Genomic DNA, 21,378 nt, shown 5'->3' with positions numbered 1-21,378 from the left:
AGTCCTTCATAGTGACTCTGACTCTAGCACCTGTCTTGATTTTATATAGAGCACTCTGAATCCATAAACTGTGCTATGTAAAAAAGTTGAAAACGGAACCACTCCCTACGCTGAGACTACTCATCCAGTTAGGTTTATTAGACCACAACACCACAACCTACAGCAGTGTAACTATATGTTTCCTTGGGCACAGTAGTTCAAGCTTATGAGTAACCAGGATCATGACAAGTATGAGGCCCAGGGCATTAACTTCTATTATCTAATTCATGTGAAATGTGTGACAATCACTCACCTCCTCTTACCCTGTGGAGCTGCAAATATAGACCACAAACGAAATCCAAATGTTATAAAGTCTTTATTGATGTATATAATACTAAAATTTGAAAGGAAATTCCTGCACGTTTACAAGATGCTTGAAACAAGTGGCAGTAGGAGTACATTTAAACACTCTCGTGGCAGGGAATCTGCTGTGAAGGAAGCTTCTTTGGTTTAAGTGGTTATCTGATTCAACAGGCTAAAAAGTAAAAAACAAAGATGAAAGTAAACACAATATCACCACCTGTACTCTAAGCATCTGATGTTTGAACTTTCAAGCAAATAATGGTCCTTGCTTATGATCCAGATTTAATAGCGATTCAAAAAAAAAAAAAATCAGACTTTTACACACATAAACATGTTTAGATATTTATTTCTAGATATTTATTTATTTTTTTTTATCATGAGTAGACAGAGATATCACTGAAGTAACACATTTGCGTGAATAAGAAGAAATACATCAAAGCCAGTCAAATTTTAACCCCTACATTAGACAAAAGGCACACATAAGCCTAGTGTTTGATCCTTTTTTAGTAATGTGATTTTTATAAAGAAGCTTTAGAAAGAAGAAATCCTCAGCCTGACTAAGTCCATTTAATATAAATAGGTAACAAGTTGTTTAACATTATTTATGTTTGTTTATTTTATCCTTACAGATCCATTTTTGAAGACTGGCAGGTTAACCTATATAACACACGAAGCATTTCCTTTGTAAAGTATTATTGAATAGCTTTGTTTATATCACACGCACTGTATTTCTTCTGTGTTTACCAGACCTCAATAAAGTGATTTTCTGGAATAGTTTGGATATAATAAAATATTTTGGGCATATTTAGACTTAGAAGAAGCAAAGAATCGATTTCTCTATCTATGGGGTGACTGAAATAGAGGTTTCCCAATCCAGCTGTGCCAGCATTTGGTTCCTACGCCCCCTAAAATGTATTAAAATTCTCATGGTCTAACGCATTGCAGACACAAGCTGCACATATGCATACCACCAAGACAACTTTCTGAACCTTTCCAACAACTGAAATCCTTTCCCGAACTTCTCAACACCACACCTTCCACTACAAGCTCATGCCCAGGAGCGCCTACAGGGGCAGAACACCTGTGGCTCCGGAGAGCATCTTCCTCTCTTTGCACTGTCTGAACAAGCAGGCCAAGAGCATGAAAAATGGGCTGAGCAGTAGTCATCCGTCAAACCTAGGAATGCTGTCCTCTGCCTTTAGCCACTTCTGTGACCTCTCTAGCATTTGGATCCTTGGCACCTGGTATCACTTGCTGAATTATTTTTAGGGAGTCATGCTTTAGACATCGGTAACTTATGCTGGTAAAGCACTAACAAAGTGAAACAAGAGGAAGGTCACCTTATAGAAACTTCCAGCTGTGACTTCCAAACATGAAGTTGATTATGACAGATGTATTTGCACCTCTTTTAAACTTAAACATTCTTTGTCTTTTTAAAGTTGGCATCAAATCTTGAGTATGCCCCATAAAGTGATAGCTGCAAGGAATTCCTCAGAAGAGAAAAAAAAAACTTCAGGCATGCTTTACTATCAGTCTTATCTACAAAAACATTGGAATCCATCCCCCATCACGCGTGTGATTATTTACTGTACCAGCTTGTGCAAGGTAAAAGGCACTGTAGGATTATGTGTGTGCATGTATGCAGGCGGAGGGGCTTCAATGATGGTGTCCTGGTAAATGTATTTGAGATTGTGTTTGTTTTAAATATATGAAACTGAGTAAACATTTCCCCATGCAAGTTATGGATGCCTGAAAGTAAAAGATGACTTATACACACCCTTGTATCATATCACATCACAAAAATTTAAAGATACAACATTTACTGAATAAGAACACGCACTCAAGGCAGTCATCATAAAGTTACTTTTTATGATGTATAAGCTGTAAATACGTAGAGAGCAGTGTGCCTCTTGTAGAAAATTATAAAATAATTCCTGTACATAAACATACAAAGTTGCCCTGCAGAAAAGACAAAGGCTGTAAAACGGACATTTGGCATGTCAGTAATAAAACCTGCAGGGTTTGTGTCAGTGGTATATTTTTTCTCCCCATCTAGAGTAGCTTCTATGCTGCAGTGATGTCCTTCATTTGCATCAGTGTGACTGATGCAAATGAAGGACATCACTGCATCAGTGTGACTGAACTCAAACATATATTTCTTTTTATCTTTCTAGGAATATCAAATAAATGTTATTTGCAAGAACATTTTTTACTATTTCAAATTATTCTATGCTATTCTACTTTTCAGTGATTCAAACGTTAATTGTTGGTGGTCAATTGGCAAGAACAAATTACTATATTTCTGTGTACTGCATGCAACTCATGCAGCACTCTAGGTGGGTCATCAGTGATAAGGCTGGACATAATGAACTAGATCTCACTAGGGACTAACGTACAATTTGATAACTGCAGGTGAAGGACAGGAGACAATATATAGCCACTCAGACTACTGAAGTACAGTCACCTGTTAGTTAAGACCAGCAGAGCTTTTTCAGCAGAGCTCCATCGAATTCTGTAAACAACCTCCAGTTCACTACAAAACACCCCAGGACATTTTCACTGAAAACCCAGAAACTGCCCATTCCAACTGTTGCACAACCTGGCAACACACTGCCTCAATAGGCTGTGGGCAGTACCACTGTTGTCAAAGATTTACAATTTTTCACAAAACCCGCAAAGAACAAAGAGACTATTTGTCAGTGAGGAAGGGAGGTCCAGAGGCAGACAAACACAGCAGGAGATAGTTGGCCCACCGCCCTGGAGATGTGCTGCTGTTGAAGTGGTGGGCATCAGTTGATGGAGTGAGTTATGGTGCACTGATGCAATGTTGCTTTCTTTGGACAACCCAACTAGAGAGTTTACAAAGCACTCTTTGTGAGGCTCCACTGCGAGGTGTAGCTGTTAACCTTGTTGCTTATGTAGATGTGTCAAGGTTTTTAGACGATGCTGGTGATAACCAAAGGTGGAGTTATAGGAAAGGTCCAAGGATGGACTACCTAAGGAAGCTTAGGAAGACTATTTACAGTGGAGGGATGATTTATGCTTGCTGGGTGTTAAATGTAGAAACTTAAGGAAGAAAAGAAAAAATGTGAAATTAGAACTGATGCTCAATAAAATCAAATCATATTAAGACACTTGCTCCACAGCAGTTGTTGCCGTGGGAATCTGGGCATCTGCTGTTGTCTCAACAGGGCTTTTATGTTTCTCTTCTTCTTCTTCCTCATCGTCTTCTTCTTCGCCAACATCTTCATCATGCTCTGGCACTGCCAGGCCAGCAGAACGATGGCCATTAATCTCGCACTCAATGCTTGGTGCTTCTCCATTGATTGCCAACTCTGCCTTCATGCTGTCTGGGGTGGAGGGACTCAGCGTCTCCTGAATCTCCTCCACCACGCCTTCATGGGTATGCACCTCCGCCAAGGGATTCTCACCATCTAAACTTCCCAGAGGAGGAATCTCCACATGGGCTTCTTCCTCAGGTGAGCCCATCTCTTGTGTGGGGACCTCCCCATCTCTGACCTTCTTTACATTGAAGGTCATGGGAGACACTTTGAATGAGGAGCTCTTAGCAGTTGGGCTCTTGGGGTGGTTAGGAGTGAGGCTCTTCTTGATTTTCTCACGCTTTTCCGGCGGCACAATCTTAGTGGTGATCTGGGTCATCTTCTTCTCAATGCTCTGTCGTGAAAAGGCCTTCTTGAGGCTATCAACCTTCTTCAGGCTGGAGCGCTTGAATCTGTCAGCCCTTCTCTCAAATGTGAAGGAGGTGCCCAAACCCACTCCGGCCTCAGCCTCCAGCACCTCTTCTTCCCCCTGGGGTGTTGCAAGATCATCATCCTCATCTGAGGACAGGCTAATGGTCTGGAGACCCTCCTCTTGGGCACGGCCGTCAACAGAGCCTGTAATAGATGGAGTAGGTCGGGTGGATTCTGCATCATACTGGCTTGGTTGTGGGGTCTTGAGGGAGTCCTTGACTAACACACTGGAGGGGATCTCATTGTCTTCCTAAGAAAAAGGGGAACAGAAGAAGATGTTGAAAAGGATGGTCATTTAGATCAGTTATAAAAAAATGATGACAGACTTTAATGAGAAATACAGTGAATTCTAACGTAATGATTGTAGTAAAATTTTGTATCTTAAATGCATGTTAAGAGATGCATTTTAGCACATGATCCTCAACAGCTTTAGTTACAGTCAGAAGTTAGATTTTAGGCAACAATTCCAGTGCCTTCTAAGGAATTCTTGACAACAACGACTGAAGTGTACATCCACACACACATTCCCCAAAATCCTGTTAATGTATACTTCTGTCCATGGTCTGGGCCTTGTAAATGGATGTCTGCTTTTAATACACTTTGACATGTAGGGTTGGTCTGCCTGCTGAGGACTGAGGAAACCAGTTTCTGCATGCCTCCCCTGTTTTTTCCTCAAGACATGTGAAGAATTCCTCCTGTTTCTCCGCAGGAGTCACACACTTCTCTCCCTTTTCACTGTTTCATATCTCTCTCTTCACAGATCTACAGTGGAGTGGCTTGTGATGTGAGATGTCTTGTCTCATGATATATGTCAATATTAAGCACCAATGGAGGCCCCACACCTCCTCAATACACGTTGGAATGACAAATTTGTTAATTACTTGTTGTTTCTATGCACCATGCAGGTAAGAATGATTCTGCATTAAAATATGACTACATTTCCATGAATGCATGGCAGCTCTTACTTAGACATTATAGAGATGCTTAAAAGGACAGGATTCCATAAGTTGTTGAGGGACTGGTGCAACTTATCTTTCTTGGGGTGTCATTAACACATACTTAAGAACCGGGCCAACCAGATGGTTTAGAAGACTCCATACAAGAGTACATACAAGGACTGTACTATTATGCAAGCAATCTGTCAGACAAAAGCAACTTCAGATAACTGAAGCAACAAAAAGCTGACACAATGTTGTATTTGGGTCAAATGTGTGAGATGAACTAATATAGTACCCGTGACAACTATAGGATATTATGTGGTACAGAGAGCTTTGAGACCGCGGCCGTGATATATAAACTGCACAAAACCATAACATAAAGAAGATTTAGCCCAATTCAAGCCCAATTCAAGACAGTATCAAAGTGTGTTTTGTGCATACGACCACCTATGGAACTTTTGTGTTACTTTCTGAATTTGCCTGGCAATTTAAAAATAAACACCCAGGATTATGCCCAACTACTGTTTCGCCATAAAAAATCCACAGAAGTTTACAGCACTCCATTTAGACACCTTTACAATTTCATAGCGCATGAAAAGTTTTTAAGAAGTGGAGAGCCATGCAAAAACCATCCTGTTTTCACCACCTTGCAGACACCTGATACCTCTTGCCTTGATCTCAAACATGCAGGCATGATTCACAGTTCAGGTGTGTGCCAAGCATGTGTGGTATCTCCCAGTTAATGCTAATAAATCTGTCAGCATGTTCTTCAAGGCACAACATCCACCTTAAGAGCCGGACCACGTTTTCTGGGGTAAAGGGGAAGATAAAAAACAATAAATGTTTTAGAACTTTAGAATATACAGCAAAACATATATTAAAGTAGGATTGATTATTTAAGGCTCATAAGTTACATACACTGGTCCTCCTCTGGTGTCAACTCCAAATAATTCTAAATTATTTTTCTGATGTTCCTTATTGTAGGTATAGTGCTTGTAAAACATCAAAGAACTGTCTTTTTGTGTATGCGCAAAATTTCTGAGTTCTTGTTTACCACCAAAAACCACTAGAGGTATGTCATTCATCCTAAAAAAAAAAAAAGTAGGATGAACTGTGGGTTTGTAACCCGAAATTCAAAAAGACAAAGGTAGCCCCTTGGGGGACAGTTCTGGTTACCACTACCTCTCCTTTGGTTTAACTGTAATCCGTCCCTTTCAGTTTTGTTCTCCTCCAGGTCCCTCCTATCATGTCTGAATAAGCAGTGTCTGAATGCCCTATTTTGCCATTGGTCTAACACTGCACCACACCCACAGACACTGTGTGGATCTAGACATGTTTGTGCAAATTCAGATCAGAGAGTCAGGACCTACGTGAGTAGCTCTTGTATTAAACACATTAGAGGTTATGGAGAAACACCAGAAAGCTTGTCTCTAGTAAGACGATATTACTTCAGACATTATGCTTATCTCCTGTCTCTGTGTGTACATTCAGATAGAGTTAAACAGTTTTTATCAGCACGAACTGTGAGATAGCTAAAGGTTTAAACACCCACCTAAATCTGACCAGTCATGATTATAAAATCGCAGAAAATTTGGCCTCTCTTGACCCTCAATGGAGAGTTTACTGATAATAAAGACCAATCTTCCCTGGCTGTTTGGTAATGTTAAGGTTTCTAAGGATTCAATCTTCACACCTTTGCTCCAGTCTGGGCATGCCACTGACTTTATGATTTGGCTCAAACACGTTTGATATAATCAGTGTGGGTACTGGAGTATGTGGGAGGCAGCATCTGAAAAACTTCGAATGAGAACTGAGCTCTCCTACTACTCACTGTACTAGACCCACTGCAGTTTAAAAAGTTGTTTTATTGTTTGTTTCATGTGGTGATAAAAATCAATGTGTCACATCTGAATTTTAATTGAGGAGTGTTTATACAGACACACACACTAACACAAGAAAGAGTCTCCAATGGTTGTCACCTTAAGTTTGTTTTGAAAAATGGACGCACATAGTGATTAAGTCTTTTTTTCACAGCCTCAGCTTCATCCAGTTTTTTTCTGCATCTTTTATTTATTTGTACTGGTGAAAAATCATGTTATGTGTTTGGTTGCCCAAATAGGAAACAGTGTGAAATGACTGTGCCCCCAGTTTAACTTGCCAAAATCTTGGCAAGCAAGCTACAACAAACAAAATATTCCTAAATACCATTTGACCCAGGTCTGTGCTGTGTGTGTGTGCATGTGTGTGTGTGTGGACCTCACATTCTGGCACTTGTCTCTTGGGAACCCTGTTAATTAATGTACCCTCTAAGCAAGCACTCATTAGCCACTGAAAATGTAATATAGTTTGTGTAAGTATGTGTGTGTTTGAGTGTCTGTGTGCTAGTGTGGATTTGTGTGCAGCCATGTAGGACAGTGGCTATTGTTTGGAAAAAAAAAAACAGTTTAAAAGGGAAAGATGAAAGAAAATTAAAATAAATGTGGAGCAAACCAAAAAACAAAGTTAATTTATTGTGACAGCAAGTTTACTTTACTAACGTAGGGCACACACTTCAAAGATATTTTGTACGAAAGCTTATGTAGTGGAGCTCAGGATCTCATTCAACACTTGCATGGTAGAACTGCCATCTAATTGAAAGTCCTGCAAGGTGTTACTAAGCCAGAGCTTATTTACAAGTCAGTTCTGTAGAATCTGCTGCTCTATTCAAACAGAGAGAGATCAGGACTGCATCGCTGCTGACTGCAAAAGCTCAGATAGGCTCATGTTACTTTGCGAGTGTGTTCCTGTTTATACCTTGTGTGTAATGGTACCCTATCCTGTTTCTTTTGCATTTGTTCTCTCTCCTTTGTTTATATTCTCTGTGTATGAGTACAGGCATACAGGCATCTGCACACTTCTGCAGTGATGTACAGTGTTATATTTAGGGCTGGCTTTGGTAATCCCTTGAATTTTGAGGTTAACATTTTTTTTTATTGAAGTATCAACATTCGGTTTATGACCAAATAACTTCAAAACTAATTCCCATCACCCTCAGCTGTACTTTGTGTTTAGTGCTATTCAACAAATGTTAGCCTGCTAACACGCTAAACTAAAACGGTCAGCATGGTAAACATTAGACAGCCTTAGAGATGAATGCATTTAATAACGGGGCTGTGGCTGTCTCTAGTTTCTCTACGTTGTTTGACAGCAATATTGTTTTAAAGGATGGAAACAGGGAGACTTAGTCCAATCATTTAACAATCAGTGCTCCTTGGTGCTGGATAAAGAGGCTCCGCTTAAACTTAAAAAAGAAAGATTCCTGCCAAAAAAATCCATCCCCATGGATAAATGAAACTATTCTGAATTTTAGGTGCAAATGTCAAAAGACACAAAGTTAGACTGCATCTCAGAGAACATGGGTTCCCTTAAAGACATGGAGAAAGCTGAGTGATCTTCTTACTTCTCTAATCGAATATATTACAGAAAGAGAAATCCTGTTTGATACCATAAACTATATTATCTCCCCTTGCACTCCTAACTTTCTAATCTTCTCTAAACAGTGACTGCAATAACTTTTTAAATATTTCATAGACAAGGTTGTGAATGGTTATGACAAACCCCTCACCCGGTCCACTCACTATGGTTCCTGAAATCCATCCATCTTGGATTCCTTTTGTTCTGTGTCCACAGAGGATACTGCAGCCCTGTTAGGACAGTTTAAACCCTTCAGCCTATGTCCAACCAACTCACCAACTTAATCATGTAACACTTTCCACTGCACTTGAGATTAAATTCAGACTCAAAGCAGACACATATGCACACAGGAATGTGCTAATAAAACACCTTATAAATGTCCTCATCAGAACTGAAACACACACAAACAAAACAGAAAGCTACTCATTTACTCATATTAACCATAATGCTGTATTTCTATGCGGTGTATTGTAGTTTTGAATGTAGTCAGTTATGTGTGTGTTTGTGTGTGTGTAAGCAGTTTGAACAGGTGTGTTGTCCTGGCCCTTCAGAAGATGAATGAAGGTTTCTTAATCCTAATAGGCGAGGTCGGTACAGGTGTGTTGGCAGAGTGAGTCAGGTGCTTCCGGGGGACTGCACCAATGAGAGGGTGCACCATCCCCACCACACACACACAGAAATGCATGCATGCACGCTTTTGCTATTGTCAAGCCCCTGCAATTATTCTGTTACAGAAGGAGAAAGACAAGAAGCTTAGTTTGAATTAAACAGGGAGACAAGAGGCTGCAGACAAACTGAATGCTGCTTCAAGAATGTGCAGCCTAAGACGCTTTTTACTGATTATTATCAGACTTTTCAAACACATTTCAAACAGAGAGCTAAAGACAACGCTCTGGCTCTCAATATTCTCCTTTTTTCTTCTCAGTTTCTTCCCATTGTTCCTTTATTCTCTCAGTTTTCTTATTGTCTATCTATAATCCAATCTACCTTATTCAAGGTGTCCAACAAAACACAACCACTTAAACTATTCTCCCTTCCCCCTCTCTCTCACACGCTCATACTCACACATAGGTCCATTTATTCAATGAGCAATCACAGTACAGTGTCCAACTGAGACTACAGTACACCCCTCCCATTACCGTGCAGTGAGTTGTTTTACAGTTCACCCCTACCCAGCTTGTTACGTAACATCCCAATGTGCTTGAAGAGTCATCGGTGGACAGGAAGGAAAGAGGAAAGGAAGGAAAGGAAATGGAATTCTGCTATTTGATGTGGGACTGGGTTAAAATAAAACATGATAAACTCTCAGTGCACTCCACACAGTGTACTGGGGTCTGTACACAGTGTACTGGGATCTGTACACAGTGTACTGGGATCTGTACACTGCCTTGCAATAACGAATATACATACAAATATTCTAAAAATACAATACTCCAACTCTAAAAATACAATCTTACTCCAACACCGTACCAAGCTCACACTGCGACATATATTACAATTCCTAGTATCATAAACATTTCGTCAGCAGCTTCATGCCAATTCTTGGCCTAATACCTATAAAGCTTTGCATAACAAGTTAGGGCATTCTTTACTGCACCCCTCCCATTTCTGCCTCACCAAAAGAAAACACGACATATTTACTGGCCTTGCGAGCTTGTGTAATCACACAACACAATAACCAATTCTGGTGCAATGTCATGCTGGTAGAGTGAAGCTCATGGCAAACTAGTGAGGCGCCATTATTCGTGATGACATAAATGATGATGTTGGATGTGGAAAAACTTGTTCACTCAACCCGTAATTTACAGGATAGCAGTCTGTGCACTGGATGATGACAGGTTTCATGTCCTGCAGTATAAGCTCTGCAGTTGATTCCAGTGATTAATTTCATACATGACCACTGAGATCTTTGGAACTTACTGTACTTCCTCTACATCAACCAGAGTTTAATGGCTAAACCCACACTTTCCTGCTTGTCTTGCACCATCCCTCTACTCATATGATGAATGATGTAAAGTTGTCTTCAACAAAGTCACTACAACGTTCCTGCACATTTACAGTTGCAGTTTCTCCGGGTTGCTCTGTGGCTGTGCTAATCTCCTTCAGCTCTTTTGTTCAAATCTCCCAAGATCCTCCCTCAGACACTGCTTCAGCACAATCCAAAACTGTGGATATCAGAACCATTGTTTGATAAGGACTGCGCAGAGATACCATGGGCATTTTTGATAAGGCTACCACCAATTGTCAAAATGTTTACACCGCCTGGAGGTCAAAGGGCATGAGGTTCTGCAAAGAAGCCAGGAAGTCATCTTGTTATCTCAAGACATGTTGTATTTTCATGTTTTATTTAAGAGCAGAGAAATCAGAACACTGGGGACCAAAATGGATATTGTTTTTCCTTTTCCTGACATGGATGTAGTGGCCTTGGTGAAGGGACTGGTTGGACACTGGGGACAGAAAAGTCAAGAAAGAGCATGTAGCCAGAGCCCTGAAGTTTAATGTCAGAGAAAATAAGGGAGGTGATAGGAATCAAAAGAGGATGGCTGGTTTCATGTTTTTTTAATTACACGATAGGAACGTGAGCTCCATTGGCAGGATACCAGCATCAAAACTCCCAGTTTCTTTAACCATTTAGATTCTCCTCTATCCCTTCCGTAAGTCGCCACTTGCATGTAACGTGTCATGCTGTGCAAGTGGAAAAAAAAAAATAATAGAGCAAGCTCAGCAGAAAATGTGCAAGTGAGAGTGTGAGAGCAAGTGTGCAAAAGAAGTGAATGCTATTACCTTATTAATACCTGCAGCATGATGACAAACATGCTACATATGTGCTCTCGGCGGTCATGAAGAAGTGCACTGCATCATGGGATATGCTGGGTAGACAAATCTGTTTTAAGAGCTACCACCTTTATTTGTCTTTTCATTATTTTTTTGTACATATTTTTATACAATTAACTTTTAGCTCAATGCAAAAGGAAATTACAAAAAAAAAAACAAAATTAAAAATTAAACAACTTGACTATCCGAACTAACATGCCCAGTCAGACATTGCAGGTCTGTTGTGGAAGCTCACTATGACTCCTGAACATTATCATCACTTGTCTGTGTTATTAAAGCTGTTTAAACTAGTAGTTTATACCTGGAACCTGCGGTTTCCAACTTACCTTTGCCTCTTTGCCTTTGAGACACAAACAGTTTCACAGACTTGTCAAACCTGAATGTGACTTTAGACAGAAGAGAAAGCACTTCAGGTGAAACTTCCCCATTCACATGCATGTCTTTGTTAGAACTCAAGTATAATTTCTTTACAAACTCATTCTTCATCATCTACTATCATTAGTAGACAAAAACAGACCACATTTTTTGGTTAGTTTTTAGTTTTTTTTCTCTGCCCATCATTTTTCTCTCTATATTCATTTTTCCTTTGTTCTTCTTTCTGTGTTACTTTCAGTTTTCTGAGAACCCAGAGGATTATCTGAGGAATGAACCCCAAAGCAAAAATAAGAATGATAACAAAGCAAGAAGCCACGCTGTAAACAAACCTCATTGTTCATTTAGAAAACATGCCTTAAAGGCCGAACAGCCGTGTTAGACTATAAACACAAAGACAATTTTTACTCTTTGGAGTCTTGCAATCTCACTGCGGATGACAAAATGTGTTAAAATCATTGCCTGTGCACTGGTGGTCACTGGTAGAGCTAAATGATTTGTATTTCTCTATAAAGTCCAGACTTGTAAATGCAGTCAACGATCATAGGTAGAAAAGCGCTGGTGTAACTGAGTTCATTACAGACTGCTCAGCTCATTGAAGTGTCACAATAAGCCACACCAAAGAGCCAGCAGACACAGTATACCGGCTGGATGAATGCAGTCACAGATAATTATGTTAATTATACCTGCACTTATCCTACTATGACATGTTAAAATGTCTGCCCTTAAAAAGGTCTATTGCAAACTCACTTCATCCCAGTTTAGTTTGGATACTATGACCATGGTTCACGATCCAAGAGCTGTCAGTCATTTACACTTGACAACTAATGAGCTACCTTCTAGCTACTTGTCTGAACTGACATGATGCAATCAGCTAAGTAGTTTGTGTTAAGGTGTCTTTACACAGCCCCAAAGCCTCCATGCTGGCATGTTGTATTTTTTTGTATTTAACATGGGAAAGAGTTAGAAAACAGAAGTCAGCCTATGATCTACAGATGTTGGACCATCAATAGCTTTAGTAGCGAGCTTAGTCCTGTTCTTAGTCATTAGTAGTGAGTAAACAGACTCACTTTGTCCCTGTCCTCAGTGGCAATGGTGGAATAAGTAACAATAACTACCATAATATACATTATATAAGTTAACTACCCAGCTACTTTAAACATCTGTGCAGGTTAAAGCTTGATAACCTATAGGCCCAGTGTGATTGAAAGCGCTGGAAACAGCTAGCACTGCTGTGGGCTATAAGCATGGTGCAATATATCAAATGCCAGAGAGGGACACTCAAAAAATCTCCACTGTAGCCTACAGCCAGTGGCCTGCTCCAACCTGTGGAAATGGATACAACTTTATAATGGAGGATTCTTCCCTGAATACACGCAATATGTGCACTCTGATAACACTCAAATATCTAATCACCCTTGAACACATCAGGAGGCTAGGTGAATAAGTATTCAGTTATTCAATATTTAAGTTTATCCTCTAACCACTTGCTTTATTTCTTGTCTTCAGGGATAGTTTTTTCTTGTAGTAAAGATTCAGTTGTGTCACGTTTGATTTGTATGCACATGATGAGACCCTGAACACTGTTAAGTTCTCAGACCATTATTTAGTTTTATTTAACTCCAGCTTACTCACCTTTGTGTCATTAGCCTACAGTAAAGGTAAGAGCTTGGGGCGAGGCTGGGAACTGAATTACCAGTTTGTCCTCCATCTTAGAGTATGAACAGAGTGCAGAAAAACAAGGCTTCACTTCCTGCTGCTGAGAGCTAAGATTCAGTCACAACCTTTGGTCAAGTGTCAATGTACAAAAGCTCTGACTGGTAGCAAAGCAAACAAAGTGACAATGACTGAAGTTAAGCTCATCACTCAAAACCTCTGTAACCATCCTCTGTACTGAAAGACAAGTGAGGATGTAGTGATAGATGGAAAAGTTTCACAATCTTGAAAGTAGACTTGTTAGATTAATTACTTGTAACTTACTAAATAAGTAACCTTTCATTAATGTATAACTGAAAATTGAGAAGCAAAAGGAATCAATAATCAAGAACAATTCCATTACAACAAGGCACGTTGCAGTCACTGTGTTTACTTTGGCTGAGGAGGATATTTGTCCTTCCTTGCACTGCGATATGAAAGTCCTTTGACAGTGTGTGAGAGCTCTGACTTTTGTCACTCTCTGCCTCTCTGTGATTAGGGATCTCAAAAGCACAGACAAAACACCAAACATCCTATTTCCCATCCCACCGGGAGAGTCGCGTAACTCCCTTCTCAATACTAAATATCGAGCAAAACTCCGAATCAGGCCCACAAGTGCAAATTAAATTCTCACAGCGTTCAGATTCAGTTTGCCACTGTAGTTGACTTGTTTGTTGTGATGAGATTCCACTGTGAAATAAACACAGATGGGGAGATTAAGATCTACTCAGAAATAAATGGCTTCTGTCGCAGGAAATTTAATTTGAAAAATGCTGTGTTTTGTGTAGCATGCCACAGTGATGCAAATAAGATAAGCCATAAGATCTCCAGGGTGAATGTTGATATTTAAACACTCAGGTGAAGAGCCTTTGAAATTAATCTGTGTGACAAATAATAGAAAAAGAAATATATGCAATCCAACACAAAATATTTCCACCTTTCCAAACAGTAATTACCAAAACAGTCTCTAAACTGTACACACTGGACTCTCAGATGGCTGGGAACTGTGTGCGTTCTGCATGTGTGAATCAGTGTGTGTGTGTGCGCAGAAGAAAAAGGCCTGGAGAGGGGAGGGCCATGTGGAGACAGGAAAAGCACTGGTGCACAAAAACAAACAAACACGGCCCAAGCAGCGGTAATTAAGTCCTCATTAGTCCTCGTTATGCACAGGAACGCAGCGGAGCGGCAGACAGCGCTGTCATTTCTGACCAACTACGGCCAAAGCTTGGAGCTGCTTTAGACCCCTGCTCTGTGCATCAGAGAGTGTTTACCCAGAAGCCTTCTGTGTTTCCACGTCAGCTGTCATGTACAGGATGATGAGTATTTTGGATCAATTTTGTCAAATGGGGGGAGGAGGAGGACCCCTCAGCCAATAGCTAGAGGGCTGGCACAGGGAGCTTGGCTCTTGGGCGCATAGCAAATGTGCTTTATCAAAGAGTACCGTGAGGAGTGCAGCATGTGCTTTGGTGTAGTTTCAGGGAACCAGGACAGGTGGCTTGAACAAAGGCAGAAAAAGTGATCATGTGCAAGTTGGAGTTTGTTTAAAAGATCAAATAAATAAATAAATAAATAAATAAATAGAGGGACAGAGCAATGTGAAGGGTGAGAAATGGCTGGACATCTGAACATAAACCAAAATATGTCAAACAAGAAAATTAGAGCACAGCACCGGATGGAGGAAACCAAGAAAAAAGACACAATACCGGAGGCAAAAAAAAAAAGAGATCAGGTGAAGCAGAAAGTGATGGACATAGAAAAGAGTCAACACAAGGGAAGGAACAAGAGCTGCACTTAGTTCTTTATTCCCTGCTGGCCTCAGGCAAGCCAAGTCTCATTTACCAGCTCAGTAACGGCATACACCTGACCCAACACATCAGCACAAAATCCAATGGGAGAATTGCACGCACACACGATGTACACACACACACACACACATACACACACACACACACACGCCCTTAAGGTCATGCCTGGCCCTGCTACACCCATCAGCAAATGCTCTGCTCTTCATTTGACAGAAAATTGGAGGAAAAATCTCAGCAGTCATATCAGCACTTTGAACTGGGACTGTGAGTAACACAACACTCATGGCAGATACAAAAACTTTAAAGTACACTCCTACACACTCTAAGAATGTTAATATAATAAAGGTCAAGTACAAAACATTAACAGCACAAGCAGCACTGTCCACTCTCACTATCACTCCCTTCTATCACATCAAAATTGACCAGGGATTCAATTAAATCGATCGACGGTGCCTCGCCCACATACACAAAGAGCCACCTTGTACAGGGTAAGGTCTTGGCACCTGTTGCATTTGAACAACAGAGCCACAGTACCTGGGAAACCAGATAACAACGGCGGTTAAGAGCTCTTAGTGGATCTCGCTGTGTCAACAATGGCCCCCCTTTTCAGTGCCTGAGCACACACTTGCATGCACATGCTCTGACGCACCCACACACACACACATACACATGTAGACAGAAGCATGAAAAACCATTAACTTATTCATGCACAAAGTGTACTTTGAGATCTTGCCTCAATCATGTTTTTTGGTTGAGTGGAAATGCACACAAAATATATAATATAGAACAGCTTTCATCCACTTGATTAATAACCTCAGCTTTTACCTGCATATCAAGAATACAAGTTAAAGTTAAGGTCCATCTTTTACTTGCTAGGCAGAAAAAGTTTCAGCTATTTTATGGGATGAGATAAGATGAGGGATGGGTTATGTAAGGATATTCCTCATACTTTCCACTCATAATTTCCTGGGGATACTGGAAGGTTTATCACTTTTTCAGTGCCAGTATAGAGTTTTACCCTCAAAGGTGTGATGCGGCAGTTAAAGTGGTAAATCCATCCAAAAGCTATCTGTCTGTCTGAATTATGACTGTGGGGTGTAAACAGATCTAGTCAGAGTCTGAGTCTGAGCCCTCCTCTATTATCCTCTATAGCTTCATTCCCAGACACACCCTTCTTTTCTCTCTCTCTCTCTCACACACACACACATACACACACAAAGGGGAAGAGATTCAAACACATGTGTATGAACATCGTTAAGATTTTAACTCATACTCAGATTAAGTAACCAGATTATATTCTGCATTTTAGTGGCGGTGTGTTCGAAATATATCACAAAACAGTCACAAAAGCAAACAGCTCGCCACATCCCTGAGAGGCTGGCAGGCTGCTGAAGTCCTGTTCAACAAGTTTTAAGTGTTGAAAATGTAATAAAGTGCTGTTCACCTGCAGCATATCACATGTCCCTGACAACCTGGCACATAAGAAATGTGCACACATCCAAACACTCCCACTGATGCAGTCAAATCTGAATGCAAATATGACTCACACACACACACACACACACACACACAGGAGAAGTTCATAATGCAAATCTATCCTGAAAAAATAAATCCTGCCTTAAAGGTGTAGTCCATGCATACTGAACTTCATAAAGTTGTAGCATGCTTTCAAGAGACAAAAAAGGAAGGATTAGGCTTCTGAAAGAGCAGAAGCTTAAATATCCTGGCTTTTAGTGTCTAGTATGAGTCAACTTCACACATGGTAGTCTCAGACTGTCCCTCCATAGCCACAGAAGACATTATACAACCTGCAACAGACTGAGCAGCTCTCCTCAAGACCATTAAACTGAACTTCATGAGTAAAAATCGGTGACGTGACCCTCTAAAGTCCCTACAGTACAAAACAAAAAGCTTTTGGCTTTAACACTTTGAATTAAAAAAAAGAGGTTGTAACTGTTGTTTTTGTCTTTGCCCCATCGCGTTCCCTCACCTGGAAAATGAGCACTTTGAAGTGGTTCCTCTTCAGCAGGTGGCTGTGGTTTGCCTCCAGCTTCTTCACCTGGACCGCCTGTTTGTCCATGCGCTCCTTCACATCCTTCAGGTGGCTGCTGACTTTGCGGGAGCGCTCGAGCAGCTTGCTGACGCTGTTGGAGGTGCTGATGTGGGTCTTGCTCAGGCGGGTCACGTCCCCCTGCACGACCCGCACGGCTCCCTCCAGTTCGGCCTGCCGCTGCTCCATCCGCTGCTGGTTCTCCTGCACCGCCTCCAGCATGTTGACCAGCTTGTCCAGCAGCGCCACGACTGTGATGGCGCTCACCTGGCCGCGGTCCACCGGGCTGCCCGGCGCGACCGCGGTCGGAGAGGTCGGACTTTTCAAGCCAAGCCGGGAGAGAGTGCTGGTCGGGGTCGGGGAGGACGGGGCGGAAGACGGGCTGAAGCTCGGGATCAGGAGCTCCGTGTTTTCGGGCTGCTGCTGCGGGATGGTGTGGGTGCTGCCTGAAACGCTGCTGCGCTCGGCGTGGGACGCGTCTTCTTCCATGGTTCACAGGTGGTCAAATGTCCCGCTTCGATTGGGATAATTCACCTAAACGCAAACAGCTGAGTGTCAGTTCTACTGGCGCACAGATGCTGCTGTCACTTGCTCCAGCTGAGGAGTAAAGTTTGAGTGTTTTATTTCTTGGAGTTGATTCGACATCCACGCCCCTTTCTGTCTCTCACTCCACACACAAACACGCTGTGAACTTTCAAAACACCTCCCCTGCAAGCCACAGGGAGGGGCGTGGTTGCTATGGAAACCGTGCAGGCCTAACCCTATTGTCGGAATGGAGGTAGAGTTGGTGCGGGTGTGTGTGTGTCCTTCCTTGTATACTTGCTTGCTGTGTGTTTTCATGTGACTGCCAGCCGTTCCACTCTGCGCATGTCTGGCTGCGTTCGCAAAATATGTGTGATGGCTACTTTTGTTTACCGCACTGTTGTTGTTTTTTTGTTTTGTTTTGTTTTGTTTCTTTGTATTGCAGTGACACGTGTGAGTGTGCTTGTGTGTCTGACAAAACAATAAAACAGCAATGAAAGTATGATAGAAATCACAGAGGCCTGTGTTTCTTGTGTGTTTCAGGAACTTAGCTGAATTTTTCCACTGACATGCTGCAGGCTGAGATAAATCACAGACCATATTTTCTTTACACCAAAATCTGGTGTATATGTGTGTGTCTCACTGTGCCTATGATTAGATGTAAGCATAGGGCCGGGTGTGTGTGCCTGCACCCCTTTCCTCTCCCCTCTTGTTTTTCAGCTCTGTGTCATGGCATGGGGCACACTGACATGGAAATGTGGAAATCCCTGTTTCAACAATGAGCTCATCTGTGCCCTGGCATGGTTCCCTGGCCTCTCTCTCAGTCTTTCTCTTTGTCACCATCATTGTAAATCTTTTATTCACAGTAACACAATCACTCTTTCAACCATGTTTTATTTGGTGTTCAGCAGGAATGTGTCAGTGTGTTGCAGCAAGAGTGCCTGGGTGTCTGTGCATTTTCTTAAACAGAGAGAAGCATGTGTGTTTACCTGTGCAATAATAAGAAAACCCACGGCATTACAGCTATGACAAGAATCTGTTTTGTCACAGCAGACTATGGAAAGTATTCGAGCCCACACCTGAGTTTTAATTGGATTCTGCCTGATATTGATATAATGCTTGATCAGCCGCAATCTCATCTAAGATCAATCCAAAGATTTCACACCCCTAAACTGAGATTAGGTTTTCTCCAACTGTTTGTATGCACACACAGAACAGACACACCTTAGAACAATGTAATAAGGTGTCCGCAGAGTCAACAGTCTGCCTCGGGCCCTAACTACATTAATAAAAGCTTCTGTTTTTAAAGTTTGTTTTCACATCACAGTGGAGGCTAAATGATTCTCACAAGTTTTGCTGCCTTCAGATTTATTGCAAAAATTCATACGTTTCTGTTGACTTAAAGGAATAGTTCCACATTTTGGTACACACACTTATTTGATTTCTTGCTGAGAATGAGATGAGAAGATCAATAACACGTTCATGTCTGTACCATAAATATAAAACCACAGCCTGGAATCGGTTAGCTTAGCACAAAGACCGGAAACAGGTGGAAACAGCTAGCCTGGTTCTGCCTAAAGGTAACAAGCTAAGCTAAGCTAACCAGCTGTGTGCAATTTTCTCATCTAATTCTCAGCAAGAAAGCAAATGAGTGTATTTACAAAAATGTTGAACTATTCCTTTAAGAAGGTACTGGTTCTTTTATCAACATGATAAGCATCATTTGCCATTTTCCTGTTACATCTCCGTCCTTTCACCAGTTATATAAGTGCTCTTGACAGATTCTCTCATGTCAGCATTCAAGACTAACGCCTTTTCTTGAGGTTACTCGCTTGACAAGCTTCAAAGCTGTCAGAGTGGAAGTGCTAGACACTCATCTCAGAAAATTTCCTTTTTCTGCTAACTCAAAACGCCTAGTGTTTCTCTTTACCCCTCTCTCTGTGTCACTGCTTCTCCTTGGAGACACACCCATTTGTCAACATAAAAGTGTGACCTCCCGTTCCTAGCGTTTGAACTCTGACTTTTCCCACTTTTCACCCCTCTGGGATAGAGAGGAGGGAATGACGCTCCCATCCTGTGATTCTTCCAGCTGTCTCCCTCTTTTCCTTTCAGCTGTTCTCCCTTTTCTCCATCCCTCCCTTTCCCCCTTTTTTCTTTCCTGAATTCTCTCAGTGTTCCCGATGGTCTGGTACACATCTCACTCATTCCCAGTCTTGTGTCGAGGAATCTTGTCTTTCCCATGCCTATTTTATAACACTTCATAGTTTGGGGGGTTTGTTTTGCCATCAGCCTTCTTACAGTTACATATAGCAGACCGTACTCCAAAAACAATCATGCACACAAGCTGTTGGGGAATGAGGTAAAAGGAACTGGTGGACAGACATATTTACAAGTAAACGTGAAGAAATGGCTGTATTTGCCCTCTGGAGGCTAAGAAATGCAAGTGCATGACCTAATTCTCTCAGTTGAGAAAGTGCTGTGCCTGAATTAGAGCTTTGTAAAGCAGAACGATAGCCAAGAGGATTTTTTTTTTAGTTCAATCATAACACAAGGCTAAATATTCTGCTAGAGGACTGATTCACTTCAGTAAACTTTTCTCTTTTCAATGAAAGTTACATTTGCAACTTGAGTTTGTAATTTTCACGTTAAAAAAAAAAATCCACAGTCAAATCTTTTACTTTCTAAATTCAGATGATACCAGCCATGGGTGAAACTACTGCAGCAGAAACAGCAATCAGTATATTCCAGCATTTCAACAAACATGCCGCTGCAAGTTGCATCGACTGAATGAGCTTTGTTTCCTGGGAAACTGACCTGAAGTTGCCTTAAATCCTTCATCAGTGGGGGCGTGGTATTGCCTTAACCGTTAGGCTGTTGGCAGATTCCCTTGGTGGTTTTCCAAGAATGGTTGATGAACAAGTTTCTTTGAATATGAAAAGCTGTCTCATGCAGTGGAGGACTGTTTGGATCGCTTTGCATAAAAAGAAAACAATTTATGTTCCTTTTCTTTTTCTAAAGGCAACCTAACAGGTTTGTCTGACCTGAAGCAGAGAAGGTGGTTAACATTTTATTGTGGGCAGGAACAACATCTCACACAACACACACAGTCTGGAGCAACATCAGTGTTCATTTGGAGTCATGTTTCTGGCCAGCTGAAGAATCTAAGTATCCAGTATTTACTCTTCTATTAGCTCTGTTTTTGGTCTCCATCAACTCTTGTCTGAGATATTTGGGTCTGTAGCTGTAAAATGCTCCACTTAGTGGCAAACTTTGACTGTCTGCTGTTTGGTGCAGAACAGTGGGTCTTTCTGGACAACAAGGTTGATGATAGTGTATTAGCTCTGTAGAGCTCTGTAGAGATTCAGACTATAATTCTATGTCTGAGAAAATACATTTCTATTTCCACATGTTGCAAACAAATTGAAAACTGAGGCCAAGATGATGAGATATATCAGCTGTCCTTAAACTAATTTGTATCTTGCAGGAAATGAGGCATGTTAGAGTTTTCTGAAGTTGATAACATGTCCACAAACGGGTGCACAGTGTAATTGCTTTGTTGAAAGGTAGTATGTTAGAACTACACACCCACCTGCCTCCTTATACTTCATAGTCAG

At 41.2% G+C, this 21,378-nt stretch overlaps 1 protein-coding gene across 2 annotated transcripts; it reads right to left on the bottom strand.

Moving 5' to 3' along the window:
- Positions 1–336: 336 nt before the first annotated feature.
- Positions 337–17,879, bottom strand: cavin2a (caveolae associated protein 2a). Of its 2 annotated transcripts, XR_005895367.1 has the most exons (3): positions 17,183–17,879; positions 2,482–4,344; positions 337–2,424 (listed from the first exon to the last, which is right to left on the bottom strand). XR_005895367.1 is itself a non-coding variant. In XM_041057169.1 (2 exons), exons 1-2 carry the CDS (start codon positions 17,729–17,731, stop codon positions 3,469–3,471), a joined length of 1,425 nt encoding a protein of 474 aa, XP_040913103.1. In that variant the 5' UTR covers positions 17,732–17,879; the 3' UTR covers positions 337–3,468. The 2 variants fall into 2 exon arrangements, 1 of the variants encoding a protein (XP_040913103.1); XM_041057169.1 differs by having other exon boundaries at positions 337–4,344.
- Positions 17,880–21,378: the final 3,499 nt, after the last annotated feature.

The sequence above is a fragment of the Toxotes jaculatrix genome, chromosome 15 (genome assembly GCF_017976425.1).
Source record: "Toxotes jaculatrix isolate fToxJac2 chromosome 15, fToxJac2.pri, whole genome shotgun sequence".
NCBI lineage: Eukaryota > Metazoa > Chordata > Actinopteri > Toxotidae > Toxotes > Toxotes jaculatrix.
The sequence above is the reverse complement of the archived record's forward strand: the minus strand, read 5'-3'. Positions and strand labels throughout refer to the sequence as shown.